The 27,301-nt window shown below is 37.0% G+C and overlaps 1 protein-coding gene across 1 annotated transcript in view; it reads right to left on the bottom strand.

The window, feature by feature from the left end:
- The window catches only part of ATRX (ATRX chromatin remodeler), a 214,071-nt gene that overhangs the window by 58,644 nt on the left and 128,126 nt on the right, over nt 1–27,301 (bottom strand). The window contains exons 25-26 of the mRNA XM_068963358.1: nt 6,267–6,420; nt 3,210–3,316 (exon numbers count right to left, since the gene is read on the bottom strand). Of these exons, the coding sequence (XP_068819459.1) occupies nt 3,210–3,316; nt 6,267–6,420 (261 nt within the window). The remainder of the gene's footprint in view (nt 1–3,209; nt 3,317–6,266; nt 6,421–27,301) is intronic.

The raw sequence follows: 27,301 nt of genomic DNA, 5'->3' as shown, positions 1-27,301 counted from the left end.
AAAAGGACAAAGTATGTCTCATCAAGTGAAATTTTGTTTATGTTCTAAGGACTGTAATATCCTACAAGATTCAAATATTAAGGATGTCTAGAATAAATGATCTAGCTATATTAATGATTCCCACAAATAGGATGTGTTTCTTTATTTTTGGCTGCACTGGGTCTTTGTTGCTTTTGTGTGGGCTTTCTACAGTTGCAGCTACACTTCATTGCAGCATGCAGGCTTCTCATTGTGGTGGCTTCTCTTGTTGTACAGCACAGGCTCTAAGGCATATGGGCTTCAGTAGTTGTGGCACATGGGCTTAGTTGCTCCACCACATGTGGAATCTTCCAGGACCAGGGATCAAATCCATGTCCCCTGCATTGGCAGGGAAATCCTTAGTTGTTTAATTTTTTTTTTTTTTTTACTTTATTTTACTTTACAATACTGTATTAGTTTTGCCATACATCAACATGAATCTGCCAAGGGTGTACACATGTTCCCAATCCTGAACCCCTAGTTGTTTAATTTTTAAATAACATTAAAAGTTTAAAAGTCTTAGGATATATCTTAAGGTGTATGCATGCTCAGTCACTCAGTGGTGTCCTATTCTTTGCAACCCCATGGACTGGAGCCTGCCTGGCTCCTCTGTCCTTGGGATTTTCCAGGCAAGAATACTGGAGTGGGTTGCCACTTTCCTCCTCCAGGGGATCTCCCCAATCTACATCTCCTGCATTTGCAGGCGGATTCTTTGACCACTGAGCCAAGTGGGAAGCTCCACATCTTAAGGTATATAAGAATATATTATTCCTAGGGAAAAATTTTAAATTAACAAATTAATTTTAAAAATCCCACATGATCATCTCAATAGACACTAAGAAATCACCTGACAATACTCAATACACATTCATGACAAGAAAAAAACACTCAAAAAACTGGAAATAGAAGAGAATTTTCTCAACATCATAAATGCTATCTACTAAAAAATATAAATAAAATTACACAGAATGGTGAAAGATCAGATGCTTTCCCTTTAAGATTAGGAACAAGAAAAGGATGTCCAGTTATGTCACATTAATTCAACACTGTACTAGAAGTTCTAAGGAGAGAAATAGTCAAGAAAAAGAAATAAAAGTAATCTATATTGGAAAGGAAGAAGTAAATCATTATTTGCAGATGACATGATCTTGCATAAGGAAAATCCTTTAAAATCCACAAAAAAACTACTGGAACTAATAAATGATTTAATACGCAAAACTTAATTCATACATTTGCAATGAAAATTCAAAACTGAAAGTAAGAACACAATTCCACTCATAATATTATCAAAAAGAAAAAAATAAATTTAACATAAGAAATGCAAAATGCATACACTGAAAACTAAAACACTGGTGAAAGAAATTCAAGATTTAAGTAAATGTTAAACATCCCATGTTCATAGATCAGAAGATTTAATATTGTTAAGAAGGCAATACTTCCTAAAATGAACTTACAAATTCAATGCAATTTCTATCAGAATTCAAGCTGACATCTTTGTAAACTTTACAAGCTAATTCTAAAATTCATATGGAATTGCAAGGGATCCAGAATAGCCCCCCACAAAAAAAATGTTGAACAGAAACAATGTAGGAGGAATCACAATTTCAAAACTTACTTTCAAAGCAAACGTAATCAGAACAGTGTGCTACTGGCATGAGGACTGACATATAGATAAATGGAACAAAACTTGGGGAGTCAAAAAATAAATCTGTCTCTTTGGTCAACTAATTTTCAACAAGGGTGCCCAGAAACGATGAATGGAGAAAGAACAGTCTTCTGAGTAAATAGTGTTTGACAACTGGATAGCCACAGCAAAAGACTGAAGTTGGATCTTTAACCTCATAGCATATATAAAAATTAATGCATCAAAATTCTAACCAATTAATGCATCAAAGACCTAACCAAAAGAGCTAAAACTATGATTCTTTGAAGGAAGCATAGGAGTAAATATTCATGAACTTGGATTTGGCAATGGTTTCTTAAATATGACATTAAAAGCATAAGTAACAAAAGAAAAAAATGTAAATTAGACTTCATAAAAATGAAATACTACCTAGAAAGTAAAAAGACAACCAAAAGAATGAGAGAAAATATTTACAAAGCATATATCTGAAAATGGCCTCCTGAACAGAATATTTTTTTTAATTTTTTTTTAAGAAGGTCTTTCAAATGAGCAAAGGACCCAAATAATCATTTTTCCAAAGAAGAAATACAGATGGCCATGAAACAATGGTCAAAATCATTAGTCACTAGAGAAATACAAATCAAAATCACAATGAGATACCATTTCACAGCCACTAGGATGACTATAATTCAACAACAGAAAACAAATGTTGATAAAGATGTGGAGAAATGAGAACCCTTGTACAATGCTTCTTGAGTGCAGCCAATATAGCAAACAGTTTGGTCGATCTTCAATACATTAAACTTAGAATTGCATATGATACAACAGTTCCATTCGTAACTATCCAATATATCCCAAACAGGTAAAAACAGATTTTAAAGAAATAAAAACTTGTATACAAACATTCATAGCTGCACTATTCACAATAGCCAAAAAGAGAAAACAACTTATATCTATGAATTAATGAATGGATAATCAAAATGTGGGTATTAACCATAAAACAGAATATTATTAGGTTATTAGGAATAAAGCAGTGACACTTGCTACAATTTGGATGAACCTTAAAAACATGCTATGCAAAAGAAGTCAGTCACAAAAGACCAAATATTATATGACTCTATTTATATGAAAGGTCCAGAATAAGTCAATCTCAATTTATATAAAGAGAAGGTAGATTAGTGATTGCTTAAGGGTAAAGTGGTAGAAAGGAGGTTAGCAGAGTGATAGCTAAAGGGTACAGTGCTTCTTTGGTGATTAATATGTTCAAAAATTAACTATGGTGATAGCTGTACAACTCTGAAAATATACTAAAAACCATTGAACTGTACACCTTAAGTAGGTAAATTGCATGTTATGTGAAGTATATCTCAACAACACTGTTTAAAAAAACAAACAAAAAATTTGCTGCAACAACAGCAAAGACCATATCTATAGGGAAAAGGACAAAAAGAAAGTGCAGAAAAAATATATAAAGGTTGTGAGTCCAGGTAATTTTTTTCTTCTATTGTTAAAATGTTTATATGTCTGAATGAACATTTTAAAAATTATGATGTACAACATAACTCACCTTTATAAATAAGAGGCTTATCTTTATCTTCCGTCTTTTCTCTACTAGCCAATTCAAGAAAATCTTCAATCAAGTCCAGAGATATGAGAGATTGGCTGAAAACAAGGCTGAAAAACAAATCAGCGTTCATAGATTAAATGAATAACAAACTCAACACATTTCTAATCAAAACGTCAGTAGGACTTATTTGGTAGAAATTAACAAGCTGATTCTAAAGTTTATATGGATATGCCAAGCACATAGAGTAGCCAAAACAATTTCAAAAGGAAAAAAGTTGGAGGCATAACTCTACATGATTTCAGCACAAAGCTAGTATAATCAAAATAGTATAGCACTGACAAAGAAACCAACACAAATCAATGGAACAGAATATAATCCAGATATAAAGCCACATTACATTTAACTAGTTTTAGACAAAGAGGCAAAAGCAACTCAATGGAAAGAAGTCTTTTCAACAATAGTCTTGGCAAAACTGGACGTTCATATGCTAAAAAACAAATTTCTGTCTAAGCCTCAGCTGCATAAATAGGGAACAGAAGAATCTAATTTGACAAGTTTTTCTTTAAAAGCAAAAAAAAGTCTTAGCTGACCATAAGTCAATATGAAGCAATAATGTTGTTTAGATGTTGGAAAACCATTCTATCAGACTGTAGGAATGGAATGACAGGATCCAGAGTAAATAATAACCAGACTCACTATAATTATGTGTTAATAGAAACTCAGCTGTAGTGTTTTGTTTACTGTGACCATATTTTGAGATGAGTGCTAAAAACTGAAGCATATTCAAGACCATTGTCAGGACTGAAATTAAGCCATACAAAGAATAGAATAATCAACTGAGAAGAAAAAAGCTTACAGTGACAAGAGATAAACCCATCATTATCTGAAGAGGAGACAATTGAAATAGTAGTAGTGATGTCTGCAACCTACTTTGAAAAGTATCAGGAAAATAAGATGGACAGAGGGATGGATAGATAGGTATATAATAAAGTATGATAAAGTATAGTATAGATTCTAGGTAACAGGTATGTAGGTATTCACTCTATTTATTCTTTCTGCTTTTTATGTTTGAAAATTTCCATAATGAAACACTGGACAAAGAATAGTGGTAATCACAATTTCAGAAATGCACAGTTTTATGTCTTAATGTTGATAACATTTATCACTTGGGTTAATAACTAAAAATGATCATTATAACAGTATTTTTAAAAAGCAATAGATATATTCTATTTTAGACCAGGGGAAAATAGCTATAAGAATACAGTACAAACTAAAGATAAACATACATTTTCTAACACTTTGAAGTATTCAACTCTAGGGAGCCTTCTGAAATGGAAAATATTCTACTCAGGAGAAACTAGAAGAGCATCTATGATGAACATGGTAGAAGATATTCCTTGTTAGGAAAAATTAAAAGACTACTAAAAATCTCTTATACACTCATAATATTCTTATATGGTATCCAATAAAAATTAACATTAAACTATAAAAGTTAATAGAAAAAAAAAAAAAGCATAAGCATGTCTAAATCATCAGTCTCTTCTGACCCTTCAGGAACTTGGAGCTCAAATATCTACTTTCTACTTGACATCTCTCGTGGACATATAATATGCCTTGGAAACTTAACAAAACCACAGTAGAACTCTTTACTACCTGTAATAAACTTAGTTCTCCCTTAGTCTTCTCCATTTTAGTAAATAACAACATAATTCACAGGCACTTAGGGGTAAAGCCTGGGAGTCATCTTTGACTACTCTATCTTACTGTCCTGCATTTAATCTACCAAGTATTGTTTCTCTACCCCAAAACACACTCTTTATCTCCACTACTACCATTCCATTCCACGCCAATATCCTCCCTTATCTGAACTACTTGTTTCTGTGTAAGTGGCAGTTTATAACTAAAATAACTTGCAGTGAGTACTTACTTGGTGTGATGTACAGTGGTTAATAAAACTCAATATTTTTATAATTAACGATTAAGTCAAACAACTCACTGTCCAGCAAAAAAATAAATACATTAGAATGTGTTAAGAGTAAAGTAGAAGTATATTAAAAGGTGGTATGAAAATATAACAGAAATCTACCTCTTTCCAGGAAAGTTAAAGAAAGTAAATTAGATTTTTTTTAAGATAGAAGATTTGTTTTATTTCAGCCTTATGTTAAAGTGCTTAAAGTTTTTAACAAAAAATTCTTATATTACAAGCATTATATTTTAAAAATATTTTATGACCAGAACACAGGGCCTTATTAAAGCCTAAACGATAAGCATGGTTCAAAATTTTAAAAGCACATTTTTAAATAATAAAATGAAGGATAAGATTGGGGGATGGAATCTAGGGAAGGGAATTGGGGCACAAATGCTAGAAGTAAAACAAACAGGAAAAAAAAAAACAAAGGAGAAATTATAGAGAGTAGTCAAAAAGGGGTAAAATAAGGTCTGAGAGGTATCCACTAGATTTGGAAATTAGAAGGTCAATAGGTGACATTAAAGGGCTTCCCTGGTGGCTCATCAGTAAGGAATCCACCTGCCAATGCAGGAGATGCAGGGTGGATCCCTGGGTTGGGATGATCCACTGGAGAAGGAAATGGCAATGCACTCCAGTATTCTTGCCTGGGAAATCCCATGGACAGAGGAGCCAGGAGGTTATAGTCTATGGGGGTGCAAAAGAGTCAGACACAACTTAGCAACTAAACAATAAAAACAACAAAGCGACTTTGAGGGTGGGGGGAAATCTCAGTAAAGTAACAGTGTAGAAACCACACTGCATGGATTGAGAAATGATTCTGAAAATGATGAAATATAGATACCAAGGAGAGACTTGGCTCAAGGAGATAAGTCCAAGATTCTACAGCCAGAAGGGGAAAATGGCACTGAAGGAACATCCAGAATATGCACTCAGAAATTGTGGCTTAGAAGGAAGATAGTTGTCACTACACTAACCAAGAAATTACATCTTTAAAAGGGAAGAAAACAAAACAGATTTAAGTATTTCAAACAATAAAAAGGTTATCAAAAATTTAATATAATAAAAATAGGAAATAGGAAAGAACTTACACTTTATCCCCAATTTCCTCTGCCATTCGAAGAATTTCAAAGAGAAGTACCATTTTTCCAGAATGCTCTAAAACCTCAGCATCAGCATCTGTAACAAAATCTTTGTACCAGTCTGGAGCTGGGCTGCTTGGATTAGAAGAGGAAGTAGCTTTACCTAAACAAAATAAATGAAATATAAATAAGTAGGCAAATAAGAGAAGAAACTGAAAGACTCCAGAGTGGGATTAAGAAAGAGATTAAGAGAAACAGATATAGACCAACCAATTCAGGGAGAGACTGAGAAAGAAAGAGACTGGTAGGGAGAGAGAGGAGAAAAGACAACCACAGGAGAGAAAGAGCTCTACACTCTAAGGGAAAGACAAGAGGGGGGAGGTGAGGCAGAGAGGATTGCAGGAAAAGGAAATAAAAAGACAGAAAATCAGACATATACAAAGGCACATAAACACACACACATATGCACACAGACATGAGGGAGGGCCTCCAAATACAGAGTAAGCAAGAGACAGACCTTGAGAAAGTGGAAGTATGAGAAACAGTATTTGGGGTGGGGGGAGGGGTTCAGAAAGACAGAGATCCAAAGAAAGTCTCCCAGGCCCTGAGACAGTATAATCCCAAAGCACACCCTAACAGACAGGAACCAGGAGAAAAGACCGAGAGACCCAAAGAGAGAGGGAGAGAAGGGAAGAGAGACTGACTTGGAGATCAAGAGAGAAAAGCTCTTTAGGGGCAGGAAAACTTTCACTGTGCTAGAATTCTGGAAAACTCAAACAAGGATTGTTCCCAGCATCATCATCTTGTGGTAAATCATTTCGCTCTTTAAAAAAAGAAGAAAACATTATTTTGCTCTTATTTTCCCCATAAAATTTGACTATAAAAAGGTATGAGAAGCAAGTAACAAAATACCTATGAAAATAAACAGTTAAGTTTCAAATACAGGATGTACAGGTTTAACATATTTCTGTGCCTTCTCAGATGCCATTTAATGCAAAGTACTTTAAATTTTTATATTGTTTGTTATAAAGTATTCTACATATTCAGAAACATATACAGAATATAAAGAACAACAGTGTTCACACATCGCATCTTTGTCCAATTTTAAAACTTGTTAAGTCTGCTTCTGATGCAGTTGACCCTACTCAATACTATTCTCTTATTTCCCACCCTTCTTTCTGAGAGATAAATAAAACCCTAAATTTTATATTTACTTTTTATGTGTATGTTTTTTAAAAATATAAATTTATTTATTTTAATTGGAGGTTAATTACTTTACAATATTGTATTGGTTTTGCCATACATCAACATGAATCCACCACAGGTATACACGTGTTCCCCATCCTGAACTCCTCTCCCTCCCTGGTACGTCACCAAACTGTATATTACACTTCATGTTTTTAAACTAGATGTAAATGGAACATATGTATAACTATATATGTATAGTTGTACTTTGGCCACCTGATGTGAAGAACTGACTCACTGAAAAAGATGCTTTCTTGATGCTGGGAAAGATTGAAGGCAGGAGGAGAAGGGGACGACAGAGGATGAGATGGTTAGATGGCATCACCGACTTGACGGACATGAGTTTGAGTAAACTCTGGGAGCTGGTGATGGACAGGGAGGCCTGGTGTGCTGCAGTCCATGGGGTTGCAAAGAATCAGACACGAATGAGAGACTAAACTGAACAGATACATACTTTTTTTAATGAATATACTTTCTCACTGAATATAGTTTTCATTTTCCATTCAAAGTGAGACTGATTCAATAATTCTGCCATATACGGTATTCTACTGCATCACTATATTATAATTTTTTAGTTCTCCTGATCACAGACATTTATGTTCTTTTTCATTTTTGGATACTATGAAATAACTGCAATAAACCAGTCAGTATTCTATTTTTCTAGAATGTATATATCTCATATAAGTTTAAAATTTTCTGGTATAAAGTTATGCTTATGATTTATAAAACATCACATTAAACATTCCTACTTTATAAATTGTTTACTATTTCAGGTTCTTGACATTCTGATCATGCTGTTTGATTTTTGTGTTAACTTTGTCAGGTTAACTATTAATTTTTGTTGCTAACTTTTCCTAATGTTGATTGTTTCTTCAGGCATTCTATAACTTTTTACTGTCATGTCACTTTTAATGTGGCTGGAATATGTGAGAATCGTTGGTAGCCTGGGTTCAGTTCAGTCAGTTCACTCGCTTAGTCATGTCCAACTCTGCGACACCATGGACTGCAGCATGCCAGGCTATCCTGTCCATCACCAACTCCCATCACCACGCTCCCAGGGAGCTTGCTCTAACTTATGTCCATCGAGTTGGTGATGCCATCCAAACATCTCATCCTCTGTCGTCCCCCTCTCCCACCTTCAATCTTTCCCAGCATCAGGATCTTTTCCAATGATATAGTTCTTCACATCAGGTGGCCAAAGTATTGGAGCTTCAGGTTCAGCATTAGTCCTTCCAATGAATATTCAGGACTGATTTCCTTTAGGATTGACTGGTTTGATCCCCTTGCAGTCCAAGGGACTCTCAAGAGGCTTCTCCAACACCACAGTTCAAAAGCATCAATTCTTCAGCACTCAACTTACTTTATGCTCCAACTCTCACATCCATACATGACTACAGGAAGGACCATAGCTTTGATTAGATGGACCTCTGTTGGCAAAGTAATGTCTCTGCTTTTTAACATGCTGTCTACATTTGTCATAGCTTTCCTTCCAAGGAGCAAGCATATTTTAATTTCACGGCTGCAGTCACCATCTGCAGTGATTTTGGAGTCCAAGAAAATAGTCGGTCACTGTTTCCATTGTTTCCCTGTCTATTTGCCATGAAGTGATGGGACCAGAAGGCATGATCTTCATTTTTTGAATGTTGAATTTTAAGCCACCTTTTTCTACTCTCCTCTTTCACTTTCAAGAGGCTCTTCAGTTCCTATTTGGTTTCTACCATAAGGGTGATGTCATCTGCACATCTGAGGTTATTGATATTTCTTCTGGCAATCTTGATTCCAGCTTGTGTTTCATCCACATCAGCATTTTGCATGATGTATTCTGCATATAAGTTAAATAAGCAATATACATCCTTGATGTACTCCTTTCCCAATTTGGAAACAGTCTGTTGTTCCATGGTTCCAACTGCTGCTTCTTGACCTGTATACAGATTTCACAGGTGGCAGGTAAGGTCAGTATTCCCATCTCTTTAAGAATTTTCCACAGTTTGTTCTTATCCACAGAGTCAAAGGCTTTGGCGTAGTCAATAAAGCAGAAATAGATGTTTTTCTGGAACTCCTTTGCCTTTTCTATGATCCAGCACACGTTGGCAATTTGATCTCTGGTTCCTTGGCCTCTTCTAAATCTAGCTTGAACATCTGGAACTTCTCAGTTCACGTACTGTTGAAGCTTCACTTGGAGAATTTTGAGCATTACTTTGCTAGTGTGTGAGATGAGGGCAATTGTGCAGTAGTCTGAACATACTTTCACATTGCCTTTGTTTGGGACTGGAATGAAAACTGACCTTTTCCAGTTTCCTGACAGCAAGATGGCAGAGTAAAAGGATGGGTGCTCATCTTTTTCTGCAAGAACTCCAAAACTGCAATTCAGTGCTGAACAACCATTGACAGGAGAATGTTGGACCCGACCAAAAAAAGATACCCCACATCCAAGCGGAAAGGAGAAGCCCCAACAAGATGGTAGGAGGGGCGAAATCATGTTTAGAATCAGACCCCACACCCGCCAGAGACACTTGAAGGGCTCAAACAAAACCTTGAGTGCACCAGGACCCAGAGGCCCCTCAGAGACTGAGTAAGACCTGCCTTTGAGTGTTTGAGTGTCTCCTGTCGAGGCACGGGTCAACAGTGGCCTGCCGTGGGGACAGGGGCTCTGGCTGCAGCAGAACTGGGGCACACAGCATGTGCCATAAGCCCTCTAGGAGGAGGTCGCCACTAGCCCCACCATATAGCTCCGAGCAAAGGACACACAAACTGCAGAACAATTATACCAAAGAAATTCTCCCACTATTAAGAAAGTTCTACGACCCACAAGAGATTTCCCAACCTGGAGATCTCACAAAGGGACCAAGAACACCCAGGGAATTTGACTTCACAGGCCAGTGGGAAACTGAGCCAGACTTGCCTGTGAGTGGAGGCAGGAGTCAACAGCTTGGCCTCAGGCCAAACAATAGGGAGGGAACACAACTATGCCCATCAACAGCAAATTAGATATAAGATTTACTGTGCACAGTCCTGCCCATCAGAACAAGATGCAGTTTCCCCGTCAGTCAGTCTCTCCCATCAGGAAGCTTCCATAAGTCTCTTCTCCTTATCCCTCAGAGGACAGACAGAATGAAAACCACAGTCACGAAAAACTAACCAAACTAATCACATGGACCACAGTCTTGTCTAACTCAATGAAGCTATGAGCCATGCCATGTAGGGCCACCCAAGATGAACAGGTCATTATGGAGAGTTCTGACAAAACGTGGTCCACTGGAGAAGGAAAAGGCAAACCACTTCAGTATTCTTTTCTTGAGAACCCCATGAATAGTATGAAAAGGCAAAAAGATATGACACTGAAAGATGAAGTTCCCAGGTCAGTAGGTGCCCAATAAGCTACTGGAGAAGAGTAGAGAAGTAACTCCAGAAAGAATGAAGAGACAGAGCCAAAGCGAGAACAATGCCCAGTTGTGGATGTGACTGGTGACAGAAGTAAAGTCCAATGCTACAAAGAACTGTATTGCATAGAAACCTGGGATATTGTTAGGTCTATGAATAAAAGTAAATTGAAAGTGGTCAATAGGAGATGGCAAGACTGAACATTGACATTTTAGGAATCAGTGAACTAAAATGGACTGGAATGGGCGATGTTAAGCCTGGGTTAACATCATACAATTCCACAGTGATTCTGCATCTGCATCTGTCAGGTCTTCCAAGAGGATCACCAACCCAGAACTACTTTTGAGGTTAGTATTTCAGCTTGAAATGTTTAGACTATGTAGATAATATAAACTGAAACCATAAACTATGTGAGGGAAAGCCCGTGATTATGAATCCAAGGGAAATACTTTTGAATCTCACAGCCCAGGGTGACACAGATAAGATTTCTTGCCATCTCCCTGAATTGATGGGCAAATTTTTTTGTATCCTATTCTTCTATGGAGTACATATCCTTTAAATAGATTCAGCTTTAATCTGAGTTCTAAGAACCTTCCACCTTATAGAGGGCTTGAATCTTACCCTGGATAGGTAAAAACCAAAATTACTCTCAAGACTAGCCCATCCCCAGAGCTTCCATAGCATATCTTCTTGACCTTACTGTTTAAATTCAGTTTCTTCTTTTTGTCTGGGTCCTAGTAATTTCCATTACTTTCGTTGTAATTGTTGTCCAGTCGTTAAGTCATCTCCAACTCTTTGCAACCCAATGCACTGCAGCACACCAGGTTTCCCTGTCCTTTACCATCTCCTGGAGCTTGCTCAAACTCAAGTCCATTGAGTTGGTGATGCCATCCAACCATCTCATCCTCTGTCATTCCCTTCTCCTCCTGCTTTCAATCATTCCCAGCATAGGGTCATTTCTGATGAATTGTTTCTTCACATCAGGTGGTCAAACTATTGGAGCTTCAGCTTCCACAGTACACCTCCCAGTGAATACTCAGGGTTGATTTCCCTTCGGATTGACTGGTTGGATCTCCTTGCAGTCCAAGGGACTCTCAAGAGTCTTCTCCAACACCACACTCAAAAAGCATCAGTTCTTTGGTACTCAGTCTTCTTTATGATCCAACTCTCACATCCATACATGACTAATGGAAAAAACATAGCTTTAACTATTCAGACTTTTGTTGGCAAAGTAATGTCTTTGCCTTTTAATAAGCTAAGTTTGTCATAGGTTTTCTTCCAAGAAGTATCTTAATTTCATGGCTGCAGTCACCATCTGCAGTGATCTTGGAACCCAAGAGAATAAAATCTGTCACTGTTTCCATTGCTTCCCCATCTATTTGCCATGCAGTGATGAGACTGGATGTCATGATCTTAGTTTTCTGAATGTTGAGTTTTAAGCCAGCCTTTTCACTCTTCTCTTTCACCTTCTTCAAAAGGCTCTTTAGTTCCTGTTCTCTTTCTGCCACAGAAATGCTTTCATCTGCATATCTGAGGTTATTGATATTTTTCCCAGCAATCTTGATGCCAGCTTGTGCTTCATCCAGCCCAGCATTTCTCATGTTGTACTCTGCATATAAGTTAAATAAGCAAGGTGACAATATACAGCCCTGATGTACTCCTTTCCCAATTTGGAACCAATCTGTTGTTCCATGTCTGGTTCTAACTGTTGCTTCTTGACCTGCATGTAGGTTTCTCAGGAGGCAGGTAAGGTGGTCTGGTATTCCCATCTCTTTAAGAATTTTCCACAGTTTGTTGTGATCCACAGAGTCAAAGGCTTTAGAGTAGTCAATGAAGCAGAAGTAGATGCTTTTCTGGAATTCTCTTACTTCTGTGATCCAAGGGATGTTGGCAATTTCATCTCTATTCCTCTGTCTTTTCTAAATCCAGCTTGTACACCCAGAAGTTCTCAGTTCATATACTGTTGAAGCCTAGCTTGGAGGATTTTGAGCATTACCTTGCAAGCATGTGAAATAAATGCAACTGTGCAGTAGTTTGAACATTCTTTGGCATTCCCATTACTTTTACAGACCTCATTATGCATTTATCTTTAAACCACAATAAACTACTACCTAATGTGTCACATATTTAATATGATTCTATGCCTTGAGTATCTTATACTATATTCCTCCCTCTTTTCTTGACAAACTTCCATGTATATTTTAGTGTCCTTCAAGTGTCAACAAAATTTTCATCTTAGAACAGCCTTCTTAAGAGAGTAACCCTGTCTATCATCTGGGAACCTGAATGGTAAACAGTCCCCTGTACTAACATAAAATTTTCCCTGAAAACGAAGGGATCACTGACCCTAGGCTTCTAGGAAAAAAACACCTATTTTTGTTCCAGGAGTCTGGTATTTGCTAAAAGCCAGGCAGACAGTGCTGTTGTCACCAGGCCCCAATAAAAATCCTTGGGTACTTAGCTTTTAATGATCTCCTCTGGTAGACAACACTTCACACATACTGCCATAAAATGTTACTGCAGAAATTAGTACATCCAGTGTGAAGGAGATCAGCCCTGGTATTTCTTTGGAGGGAATGATGCTGAAGCTGAAACTCCAGTACTTTGGCCACCTCACATGAAGAGTTGACTCATTGGAAAAGACTCTGATACTGGGAGGGATTGGGGGCAGGAAGAGAAGGGGACGACAGAGGATGAGATGGCTGGATGGCATCACTGACTCAGTGGACGTGAGTCTGAGTGAACTCCGGGAGTTGGTGATGGACAGGGAGGCCTGGCGTGCTGCGATTCATGGAGTCACAAAGAGTAGGACACGACTGAGCGACTGAACTGAACTGAACTGAACTGACTGTGACTCCACTAGAAGAGGACTCTTGGAAGATTATGGCTGTTTTCCTCTGGACTTTGATCCATATATGCCTTTTCCCTTTCCTGATTTTGCTTTATGCCCTTTTGCTGTAACAAACCACAGTCCTGAATATGAGTATCTGCTAAGTCCTATGAGTTACCAAACCTGGGGGTGGTTTGGAAGACTCCTGACACATAGCTTATCAAGCATATGTTGACTAAAATTCCTTTCTACCATTAGTCAACTGGCAAATAATCAGTGCCTTTGGGAATTTTACATTTTGACAGATGTGCAAACAACTTCAGCAATGGTTACCCAATTCAATAAAGGCAATTTATATATGGTAAAAGTGTCAACAATTAAATTAAAAAGCTGGTTCAAACGTGGCAGAAAATAAGAAGTCTCAAAACTTAGCACAAGTGAAAATTTCTGTGCAAAGACAACAGATTCATACTAATTTTAATTCTATTGGATATAATGACAATATTTAATCTCTAAAAATTAAAACTGGCCCCCAAAACATGGGATACTCCAGTTAATAATTATCCTGAATATATAATTAAAATCTACAAATAGATATTACATGCGGAATATTCGTATTTCATCATTGACATAGAATAATCATTCCTTCTGTTATAATTTTATATTGTATAGGCATACATGACAATTAACAGTGAATTAATAAATCAAAGCCATTCCTAAATATCCACCTTGGATATCAAAAACATGCTTACAAGGTATGGTACAAAGGAAATACAAATAGAAAGCAAAACGTTTACCTCTAATTTCTTGAAACAATACAAATATATATTTAAACACCATATCTGCAGCGAGATATACTATAGTTGTTTTTTTTCTTTAGAATTTCATTTTATACCAGAATTCTACTACACATGAATATTGGGAGAAGTCATTGGAAATGTAGATTATTGTTAAATGCAACTTAAAGAATACTCTCTCCATCCCGTTTTGATAGCACAAGTGTTTCTACGCTTACTAAACTCAGTGGTTCTATTGGAAAAGCAACATATTTGCCAGTCTAGTGAAGAATATTCCCTACCAGACTAAGCATCCCTGAAGACCAGGCCCCTTTGCTTATCTTTTGATTCCTGGTATCAGCGTATTAGATATATACCATATATTTTTTATTCTAGAGAATGACTGGAAGAATTAGGCTATAAATTCATCTATCAATCAGGCATCATCATCATCTTCAAAGTGGGGTTGCACAGAATCGGACACGACTGAAGCGGGTTAGCAGCAGCAGCAGCAGTAAGTATATGTTAATCCGCAACTCCTAATTTACCCCCCTTTCTGTTTTGGTAACCACAAGTTTGTTTTATATGTCTGTAGGTCTATTTCTGTTTTGCATATGTTTATTTGTATTATTTTTCTTTTCTTAGTTTCCAGATATAAATTATATCAGATGGTATTTGTCTTTCTGACTTACTTCACTCTGTATGATAATCTCTAGGTCCATTCATGTTGCTGCAAATGGCATTATTTCATGAATTTTTATGGCTTAGTAATATTCTACTATATATACATATATGGGATTCCCTGGTGGCTCAGTGGTAAATAATCTGCTTGCCAATCCAGAAGACGCAGGTTTGATCACTGGGTCAGGAAGATACCCTGGAGAAGGAAATGGCAACCCACTCTGGTATTCTCCCTTGCATGGAAATCCCAGGGACAGAGGAGCCTCGTGGGCTATGGTCCATGGGGTTGCAAAAGAGTCAGACAACACTAAGTGACTAAACAACTGATTAAACAACTAAACAACAACATACACATATACACACCACATCTTTATCCATTTATCAACATTTAGGTTGCTTTCATGTCTTGGCTAATGCAAATTGTGCCACAATGAACACTGAGGTGCACATATCTTTGCAAATTATGGTTTTTCTCCTGATATATGTGCAGGGCTGGGATTGTAAGATCATATGTTTTTAGATTTCTATGGAACCTCCATCACCTCACACTGGTCAGAATGAGAATCATCAAAAAGTCTACAAACCATAAATGCTAGAGAGGGTTTGAAAATAACCTTCCTATACTGCCGGTAGCAATGTAAATTAGTATAGCCACTATGGAGAACAGTAAGGATATTCCTTAAAAAGCTACATTGTAATCTTAGAAATAAAGGTGGGATATCATTAAAATATTATATGTATAAATAACAGTACTAATAGAATGGTAAACTCTGTAAGTGTATTTTGTACATTGATATAACCAAGCTTATTGAGCAGTACCAGGCACATAGTAAGAATACAATATGCATTTGTTGAATGAATAAATGTGCTATGTTACTGCTAACATTATGATATTACATCATATACAAAGAATATACCCATACAATAAGTTATAGACATTTTGCTTTTAATTGAGTTATAATTAGCTTTTAGGTATACAAATGTTTTATACATTATGAAATGATAACCACAATAAGACTAGTTACCATCCATCACAGTACAAATTTGCTATAATATTACTGACTATATTCCCTAGGTGTACATTAAATCCGTATGAATTACTCATTTTATAGCAGGAAGTTTGTATCTCTTTGTACCTCTTAATTCCCTTTACCTATTTCATCCACACCTTCATGATGTACCTCCCTCTGGAAACCACCAGTTTGCTCTAGATATCTATGAGTATCTTGTTCTTAATTAGTTTTGTTTGCTTGTTAGTTTTGCTTTTTACATTCCACATATAAGTGAAATCACAGAGTATTTTTTTTTTCTTTCTCTGACTTATTTCATTTGCCCTGTAGGTCTATTTATGTTGCGAAAATGACAAGATTTCACTTTTTATGGCTGAATAGTATCCCATCACACACACACAGACACAGACACACACATACACCATCTTTATCCACTCATCAACTGATAGACACTTATGTGCTTCCATATCCTGGCTATTGCAAATAGTGCTGCAGTGAACATGGGCTACATATGTATTTTTTATTTAGTCTCTGTATTCTTCAGAAATGGAAATGCTTGATCTTGTGGTGAATGTTAGTTCTTTTAATTTTGGGGACAACCTTCATATTTTCATAACGGTTGCATCACTTTACATTCCCACCAGCACTGCACAACAGTTTTCTTTTCTCCACATATTCACCAACACTTGCTGTATCTTGATTTTTGATAACAGCCATTCTGACAGGTGTGTGGTGGAATCTCACTGTGCTTTTGATTTGCATTCTGCTGATAATTTGTGATGTTGAGGGTCATTCCATGTTCTTGTCAACCGTCCGTATGTTTTCTTTGGAAAAACATCAATTCAGGTCCTCTGGCCAGTTTTTAATCAGTTTTTAATTGTTTTTTGATACTGAGTTGTATGACTTCTATATATACTGTGGATATTAACCCCTTATAGGGTATATCATATGCAATATGTTCTCCCATTCAGTAAGTTGCCTTGGATTTTGTTGGTGGTTTCTTCCACTGTAGAAAATCTTTTTACTTTGATGTAGTCTCATTTCTTTAATTTCACTTCCATTGCCCTTGCCTAAGGAAACAGATCCAAAAAAAAATTTCTAAGACCCATGTCACAAAGCTTACTGCCTATGCTTTCTTTCAAGAATTTTAAAATTTAAGGTCTTATTAAGTCTATAATCCATTTTGAGTTTATTTTTGAATGTGGTATAATAAACTGGTCCAGTTTCATTCTTTTGCAGATAGCTGTCCAATTTTCCTAACAACATCTTTCCAAGAGACTATCTTTCGCCCACTGGATGTTCCTGTTCCCTTTGTTGTAGATAATGGGATATAGAGGCTTGGTTGAGTTTTTTTTTCTGAATTCCCTATTGTGTTCTATTGATCTGTGTCTTGGATTTTGTGCTACTACTATCTTGTTTTGATTACTAAAGCTTTGTAGTATAATTTTATAAGTCTGGAATCATGTTATCTTCAGCTTTGTAATTCTTCTCAAGATTGCTTTGGCTGTTCAGTACATTCCTGGTTCTATACAAGTTTTAGGATTGTTCTAGTTCAGTCTAAAAATGCCATTGGGAATATTCCTCCCTTTGCAATTTCTGAAGAATTTGAGAAGGAAAGATGTTAGCTCTTCTCTAAATGTTTGACAGAATTTCCCTGTGAAGCCATCTGGCCCTGGACTTTTGTTTGCTGGGAGATTTTTTTATCACAGTTTCAATTTCCCTGGTTCTGATTGGTCTCATCATATTTTCTATTTCTTCCTGGTTCAGTCCTGGAAGACCAGGTTGTGTCTTTCTAAATATTTGTCCATTCCTTCCAGGTTGCCAATTTTATAGGCATATATTTGCTTGCAGTAATCTCTTATGATTTTATTATATTTCTGCAGTGTCAGTTATAACTTCTCCTTTTTCATTTCTAATTTTTATTGATTTGAGTTCTCTGCTTTTTTTTCTTGATGAGTTTGGCTAATGGTTTATCAATTTTGTTTATCTTCTCAAAGAATGCGTCTTCAGTTTTATTGATCTTTGCTATTATTTTCTTCATTTTTTCTTCATTTATTTCCACTCTGCTCTTTATGATTTCTTTCCTTCTACTAACTTCAGGGGTTTTTTGTTCTTATTTCTCTAACTGCTTTGCATGTAAGGTAGGTTGTTCATTTGAGATTTTTCTATTTCCTTAAGGTAGGATTATATTGCATAAATGTCCCTCTTAGAATTGCCTTTGCTGTGTCCCATACATTTGGAGTTGTCATGTTTTTGTTGTCATTTGTTGCTAGGTATTCTCTGATTTCCTGTTTGATTTCTTCAGTAATATCTTGGTTAGCTGGGAGCGTATTATTTAGCCTCCATGTGTTTGTGTTGTTTTTTTTTTCTTTTTTTTACAGTTTTTTGCCTGTAATTTATAACTAATCTCATAGCATTGTGGTTGGAAAAGATGCTTGATACAACTTCAGTTTTCATACACTTACTGATGCTTGATTAGTGACCCAAAATGTGATCTATCCTGGAGAATGTTCTGTGTGCACTTGAGATGAAAGTGTATTTGGCTGCTTTTTGATGGAGTGTCCTATAAATACCAATTAAGTTCTAAATGCTCTAATGTCTCATTTAAGGCTTGTGTTTCCTTATGAACTGTCTGGATTATATGGCCACTGGTATAAGTGTGGTGTTAAAGTTCCCCACCATTACTATGTTACTGTCGATTTCCCCTTTTATAGCTGTTAGCATTTGCCTTATGTACAGAGGTGCTCCAATATTCCTAAACTCATTCTATGAGGCCACCATCAACCTGATACCAAAACCAGACAAAGATCACAAAAAAAGAAAATTGCAGGCCAGGATCACTGAAGAACATAGATGCAAAACTCCTCAACAAAATACTAGCCAACAGAATCAAACACATTAAAAGAATCACACATCACAATCAAGTAGGGTTTTCCCAGGGATGCAAGGATTCTTTGATATACAAATCAATCAATGCAATATACTATATTAACAAATTGAAATCTCAATAGATGCAGAAAAAGTTACTGACAAAATTTAATATTCATTTCTGATTAAAACTCTCCAGAAAGTAGGCATAGAGTGAAGCTACTGCAAGATAATAAAGCCCACATATGACAAACCCACTGCAAACATTATATGCAATAGTGAAAAACTGAAAGTATTTCCTCTAAGATAAAGAAGGTAATGAGGGTGTCAACACTTGCCCCTATTCTTCAACATAGTTTTGGAAGTCATAGCCATACTAATCACAGAAGAAAAATGAAAGGAATTCAAACTGGAAAAGAACTAGTAAAACTGTCACTGTGTACAGATAACATACATGGAAAATCATCAAGATGCCACCAGAACATTACTAGAGGTAACCAATGAGTTATTAAAGTTGCAGGATACAAAATTAATGCACAGAAATCTCTTACATTCCTTTATACTAATAATGAAGGATCAAAAGGAGAAATTAAGGAAACAATCCCATTTACCATCACAACAAAAAGAATCAAGTACCTAGGAATAAACATACCTAAGGACTCAAAGGGCTTCCCTGGTGGCTCAGTCAGTAAAGAATCCACCTACAATGTGGGAGACCCACGTTTGATCCCTGGGCTGGGAAGATCCCCTGGAGAAGGACATCACAACCCACTCCAGTATTCTTGCCTGAAGAATCCCTATGGACAGAGGAGCCTGGCAGGCTACATACAGTCCATGGGGTCACAAAGAGTCAGACACAACTGAGTGACTAAGCACAGTACACAGCACAGCAAGGAGGCAAAAGACTTGTATGCAAAAAACACAAGACACTGATGAAATCAAAGACGACACAAACAGATGGGAGAGATATACAATGTTCTTAGATTAGAAGAATCAATATTGTGAAAATTACTATACTACTCAAAGCAATCTACAGATTCAATGAAGTCTCTATCAAATTACCAATGGCATTTTCCACATAATTCAAAATTTGTATGGAGACACAAAAGACCCCTAATAAACAAAGGAATCTTGAGAAAGAAAAACAGAGCCAGAGAAATGAGGCTCCCCGACTTTAGACTATACTACAAAGTTACAGTAATCAAGGTATTATCATACTAACACAAAAACAGAAATATAGATTAATGGAACAGAATAGAAAGCCCAGAAATAAATCCATGCACCTATGGTCACCTAATCTATGACAAACAAGGAAAGTATATACCACGGAGAAAAGTCTATTCAGTAAGTGGTGCTGGGAAATCTGAACAGCTATGTGTAAAAGAATAAAATTGGAACACTCCCTAACAGCATACACAAAATGAATTAAAGACCTAAATGCAAAGCCACTATTAAAAACTTAGAAGAAAACATAGCCAGAACAGTCTTTGACATAAATCACAGCAAGATTCTATCTCCTAGAGTAATGAAAATAAACAAATGGGGCCTAGTTAAACATAAAAGCTTTTGCATAGGAAAGGAAACCAAAAACAAGATGAAAAGACAACCGTCAGAATGGGAGAAAATATTTGCAAATGAATCAACTGAGAAAGGATTAATCTTAAAAATACACAAGTAGTTCATGCAGCTCAAAATAAAAAACAAACAAACGACCATACCAACAAATGGGTGGAAGACCTAAGCAGACATTAATCTAAAGAAAATACACAGACGGCCCACAAACATGTGAAAAGATGCTCAACATCACTCATTTTCAAGAAATGCAAATCACAACTACAATTTATATCACCCCACACTTCTCAGAATGGCTGGCATCAAAAAATCTACAAACAATAAATGCTAGAGGACTTCCCTTATGGTCCAGTGGTTGAGAGTCTGCCTGCCAATGCAGGGCACACAGGTTCGATCCCTGGAGGTCCAGGAGGATTGCACATGCTATGGGGCAACTAAGCCTGTAAACCATAACCAGTGAGCCTGTGCTCTAGAGCCTGCCAGCCAAAAATACTGGAGCGTGTGCTAGTAGAGCCTGTGCTCCACAGCAAAACAAGCCACTGCTATGAGAAAACCACACATTGCAACTAGAAAGTAGCCCCTGCTTGCCGTAACTAGAGAAAGACCATGAGCAGCAACGAAGACTCAGTACAGTCAAAAATCAATCAATAAATCAAATAATATATAGAAGACGATCATTAAAAATCAACAGAATCTACATTTTCTTTTTACAAATTAAAAAATGAATGCTGTAGAGGGTGTGTAGAAAAGGTAACCCTCCTATACACTGTAGGTGGAAATGTAAATTGGTACAGAGACTAAGGAGAACAGTATGTCAGTCACTCAGTCCAGTTCAGTTCAGTTGCCCAGTTGTGTCCGACTCTTTGCGACCCCATGAATTGGAGCACGCCAGGCCTCCCTGTCCATCACCAGCTCCTAGAGTTTACCCAAACTCATGTCCATTGAGTCGGTGATGCCATCTAACCATCTCACCCTCTCATCCACTTCTCCTCCTGCCTTCAATCTTTCCCAACATCAGGGTCTTTTCAAATGAGACATCTCTTCGCATCAGGTGCTCAAAATATTGGAGCTTCAGCTTCAACATCAGTCCTTCCAATGAACACCCAGGACTGATCTCCTTTACAATGGACTGGTTGGATCTCCTTGCAGTCCAAGGTAATTTCAAGAGGCTTCTCCAACACCACAGTTCAAAAGCATCAATTCTTCAGCGCTCAGGTTTCTTTACTGTCCAACTCTCACATCCATACATGACCACTGGAAAAAGCATGGCCTTGACTAGATGGACCTCTGTTAGCAAAGTAATATCTCTGCTTTTTAATATGCTGTGTAGGTTGGTCATAACTTTCCTTCCAAGGAGTAAGAGTCTTTTAATTTCATGGTTGCAATCAACATCTGCAGTGATTTTGGAGCCCCACAAAATAAAGTCAGCCACTGTTTCCCCATCTACCTGCCATGAAGTGATGGGACCAGATGTTGTGATCTTTGTTTTCTGAATGCTGAGCTTTAAGCCAACTTTTTTACTCTCCTCTTGTCACTTTCAACGAGAGGCTTTTTAGTTCCTCTTCACTTTCTGCCATAAGGGTGGTGCAATCTGCATATCTGAGGTTATTGATATTTCTCCCGGCAATCTTGATTCCAGCTTGTCTTTCCTCCAGCCCACTGTTTCTCATGATGTACTCTGCACAGAAGTTAAATAAGCAGGGTGACAATATACAGCCTTGACGTACTCCTTTTCCTATTTGGAACCAGTCTGTTGTTCCATGTCCAGTTTTAACTGTTGCTTCCTGACCTGCATACAGGTTTCTCAAGAGGCAGGTCAGGGGGTCTGGTATTCCCATCTCTTTAAGAATTTGCCACAGTTTATTGTGACCCACACAGTCAAAGGCTTTGGCATAGTCAATAAAACAGAAATAGATTTTTTTCTGAAACTCTCTTGCTTTTTCAATGAACCAGTGGATGTTGGCAATTTGATCTCTGGTTCCTCTGCCTTCTCTAAAGCCAGGTTGAACATCTAGAAGTTCACAGTTCACATATCGCTGAAGCCTGGCTTGGAGAATTTTAAGCATTACTTTACAAGGGTGTGAGATGAGTGCAACTGTACAGTACTTTGAGCATTCTTTGGCATTGCCTTTCTTTGGGATTAGAATGAAAACTGACCTTTTCCAGGCCTATGGCCACTGCTGAGTTTTCCAAATTTGCTGGCATATTGAGTGCAGCACTTTCACAGCATCATCTTTCAGGATTAGAAATAGCTCAACTGGAATTCCATCACCTCCACTAACTTTGTTCATAGTGATGGCTCTCAAATCCTACTTCTGGGAATATATCCAAATAAAATTAATTCAGAATGATACACGCACCCCAATGCTCTTTGCAAAGGATTAATCTCCAAACTACACAAATAGCTCATAGAGCTCAATATCAAAAAACAAACAAGTCAATCAAAAAATGGGTGGAAGACATAAATAGACATTTTCCCAAAGAAGAAATACATGTGTCCAATAGACATATGAAAAGATATTCAACACTGCTAATTAATAGAGAAATACAGATCAAAATGACAATAAGGTACAACCTCACACCAGTCAGAATGGTCATCATCAAAAAATCTATAAACAGTAAATGCCGGAGATGATGGGAAGAAAAGGATCACCTCTTGAACTGTTGGTGGGAATGTAAACTGTTTCAGTCACTGTGTAGAACAGAATGGAGGTTTCTCAAAGAAAGAAAGTAAAATTACCATTTGTTGCTGTTGTTGTTCTAAGTCGCTTCCAACTCTTTTGTGACCCTATGGACTATAGCCCACCAGGTTCCTCTATCCATGGGATTCTCCAGGCAAGAATACTGGAGTTGGTTGTCATGCATTCCTTCATGGGATCTTTTTGACCCAGTGATCAAACCCACAAATTCACCTGTGATGCCATCTGTACCTGGACTTTTGTTTTTAAACTATAGGTTAAATATCGTTACTAGTATAACGTCTATTCAGATTTTCTATCTCTTCATGATTCAGTCTTAGAAGATTGTGCAATTCTAGAAATTTATCCATTTCTCCTAGGTTGTCTAATTTGTTGCCACGCAATTTAGTACTCTCTCATTATTCTTTTTATTTTGTTGATGTTAGTTGTAACTTCTCATTTCTAATTTTATTTATTTGGGCTCTCATTTTTTATAATTCTGGCTAAATGTTTGATTTTGTTTATCTTTTCAAAGAAACAACACTAAATTTCATTGAATTTTACTTTTTTAGTCTCAATTTCCATTCTTTCCACTCTAATCTTCATTATTTCATTCCTTCCAGAAACACTGGGCTTTGCCTGTCGTTTTTCTTGTTCCTTTAAATGTATATTTACATGATTTATTTGACATTTTTCTTATTTCTTCTAGTAGGCCTGTACCATTATGAACTTTTCTCTTAGAATTGCTTTTGCTTTATCCCATAGATTTTTGTAATGTTGTGTTTCCATTTCCATTTGTCTCAATGCATTTTTGAAATACCTCTTTGGTTTCTTTGTTGATCCACTACCTGTTTAGTAGCATGTTTTTTAACCTCCATATGTTACTGTTTTTCTCTAGTTTTCTTCTTCTACGTGACTTCTAGTTTCATACCACTGTGATCTAAAAAGATGCTTGATATGATTTCAATCTTCTTAAATTTATTAAGGCTTTTTTTCCCGTTTTTATTTTAAATAAATTTATTTCTTTTAATTGGAGGTTAATTACTTTAAAATATTGTATTGGTTTTGCCATCAGTTTAGTTCAGTTCAGTCGCTCAGTCGTGTCCGACTCTTTGCGACCCCATGAATCTCAGCACGCCAGGCCTCCCTGTCCATCACCAACTCCTGAAGTTCACCCAGACTCACGTCCATTGAGTCAGTGATGCCATTCGGCCATCTCATCCTGTGTCGTCCCCTTTCTCTCCTGCCCCCAATCCCTCCCAGCATGTGTGGATGTGAGAGTTGGACTGTGAAGAAGGTTGAGCACTGAAGAATTGATGCTTTTGAACTGTGGTGTTGGAGAAGACTCTTGAGAGTCCCTTGGGCTGCAAGGAGATCCAACCAGTCCATTCTGAAGGAAATCAACCCTGGGATTTCTTTGGAAGGAATGATGCTAAAGCTGAAACTCCAGTACTTTGGCCACCTCATGCAAAGAGTTGGTTTTGCCATATAGCAACATGAATCCGCCACAACTATACACGTGTTCCCCATCCTGAAACCCCCTCCCTCCTCCCTCCCCATTTCATGCCTCTGGGTTGTCTCAGTGCACCAGCCCCAAGCATCCAATATCATGCATCGAACCTGGACTGGTGATTCGTTTCATGTATGATATTATACATGTTTCAATGCCATTCTCCCAAATCATCCCACGCTCTCCCTCTCCCACAGAGTCCAAAAGAATGTTCTATACGTCTGTGTCTCTTTCGCTGTCTCGCATATAGGGTTATCATTACCATCTTTCTAAATTCCATATATATGTGTTAGTATACTGTATTGGTGTTTTTCTTTCTGGCTTGCTTCACTCTGTATAATAGGCTCCAGTTTCATCCACCTCATTAGAACTGATTCAAATGTATTCTTTTTAATGTCTGAGTAATATTCCATTGTGTATATGTACCACAGCTTTCTTATCCATTCATTTGGTAATGGATATCTAGGCTGCTTCCATGTCTTGGCTATTATAAACAGTGCTGCAATGAACACTGGGGTACACGTGTCTCTTTCAATTCTGGTTTCCTTGGTGTGTATGCCTAGCAGTGGGATTGCTGGGTCATAAAGCAGTTCTATTTCCAGTTTTTTAAGAAATCTCCACACTGTTCTCCATAGTGGCTGTACTAGTTTGCATTCCCACCAACAGTGTAAGAGGGTTCCCTTTTCTCCACACCCTCTCCAGCATTTAAGGCTTTTTGATCTGTATATATGATCTGTCCTGAGAAACATTCCATGTATACTTTAAAAGAATGTGTATTTTGCTGCTGTTGAATGAAATGATCTATATTGATTAAATACATCTTGCTGAATATGTCCTTTACCAATTTAGAGTCTAGATGGTCTATCCATTGAAGTATTAAAGTCCTCTATTACTGTATTACTGTATATTTCTCCCTTTATTTCTATTAATATTTTCTTTATATATTTACATACTCCTATGTTGGGTATATGAATAATTATAAATTTTATATCCTCTTTCCAGATCAACCTCACAATGGCATGCCCTTCCTTGTCTTTTCTTATAGTTTTTGTTTTAAAGTCTATTTTGTCTGATATAAGTATTACCATCCCAGCATTCTTTACTTTTCCATTTGCATGGAGTATCTTTTTTTAATCTCTTCTTTTTTGGTTTATGTGTGTCTTCAGATCTGAAGAGTCTGCTATAGGCAGCATATAGAGATGTGTCATACTTTTTTATCCATTCAGCTACCCTATGTCTTTTGATTGAAGCATTTAGTCAATTTACATTTAAAATAATTATGGCACGCATGTAGTTATTGCCATTTTGGTACTTGTTTTCTGGTTATATTTTCAGTTCTTCTCTGTTCCAGTATTACTCTGTTTCTTCCCTTGTTTTTTGATGGATTTCTTTAGTTTCACATTTGGATTCTTTTATTTTTGTGTGTATCCATTGTATTTATTTTTGATTTATGGTTACCATGAGGCAAAAGTTCCCACTCTGTGGTCATGTGGTGTCAGATGAGTATGAGCAGCATTGGAGGCTGCCCCTACTTGTACTAAGTACACAGTGAAAAGCTATGTCAAAGATGGTTTCCACGTCCAAACACATCACCCTTTCACAACATGTGCATCAACAGGACAGTGTCCTGTGCCAAGGCTGACAAGCGCTAAGATATGTAGAGTGCCTTTGGAACACCCCAGGACACAGTGGCCACAGTACACATTGGTCAAGTCATCTTGTTCATCAGCACCAAGCTGAAGAATAAGGAACACATGACTGAGGCCCAGATGGTGGCAGAAAAGCAACTCATCCCACTTGGCTGTGGGGTCAAATACATCATTAATTATGGCCCCCTGGACAAATGGCAGGTCACAGAATCACAACAGCCTTGGCGTTCTCCACTGCTTGTTCAAGCCCACCATTAAATCCTCCTTTCCAGTCTGTCAATCAATCAATCAAAAAAAAAAAAAAACAAAACTCCATTTTCACTTGCCTGTCACATTTTATTTTTTGTTGCTATATTTAATTTCTTTTTGTGTATCCCGTAACTACTTACTTATACGTGATACCTGGTATTCTTTTTACTACTTTTTCTTTGAACTTTCATACTAGTTTTTTAAAGTGACTGATCTAATTCCTTTAACATATATTTTCCATCACCAGTGTTTTTTTTTCTTTCATATATTTTATTTCTAGTTGTGACCTTTTCCTTTACCCTTAAAAGTGACCCTTTAATATTTAAGGCCAGTTTACTGGTTATGGACTTCTTTAGAGTTGTTTGCTTGTCTGAAAAACTCCTTATCACCCCCTTCAAGTCTGAATCATAACCTTGTTAGGCGGAGTATTCTTGATTATAAACTTTTATTCTTTCAGCACTTTATATACATCCTGGCACTCCCTTCTGGACTGCAAAGTTTCTGCATTAAAATCAGCTTATAGGCTTATAGGAGTCCCCTTCTATTGATATACGATTAACTGTTTTTCTCTTGTCTTTAAAGTTCCCTTTTTATC

This window comes from Capricornis sumatraensis, chromosome X (genome assembly GCF_032405125.1).
Source record: "Capricornis sumatraensis isolate serow.1 chromosome X, serow.2, whole genome shotgun sequence".
Taxonomy (NCBI): domain Eukaryota; kingdom Metazoa; phylum Chordata; class Mammalia; order Artiodactyla; family Bovidae; genus Capricornis; species Capricornis sumatraensis.
This window is presented reverse-complemented; position numbering and strand designations above follow the sequence as displayed.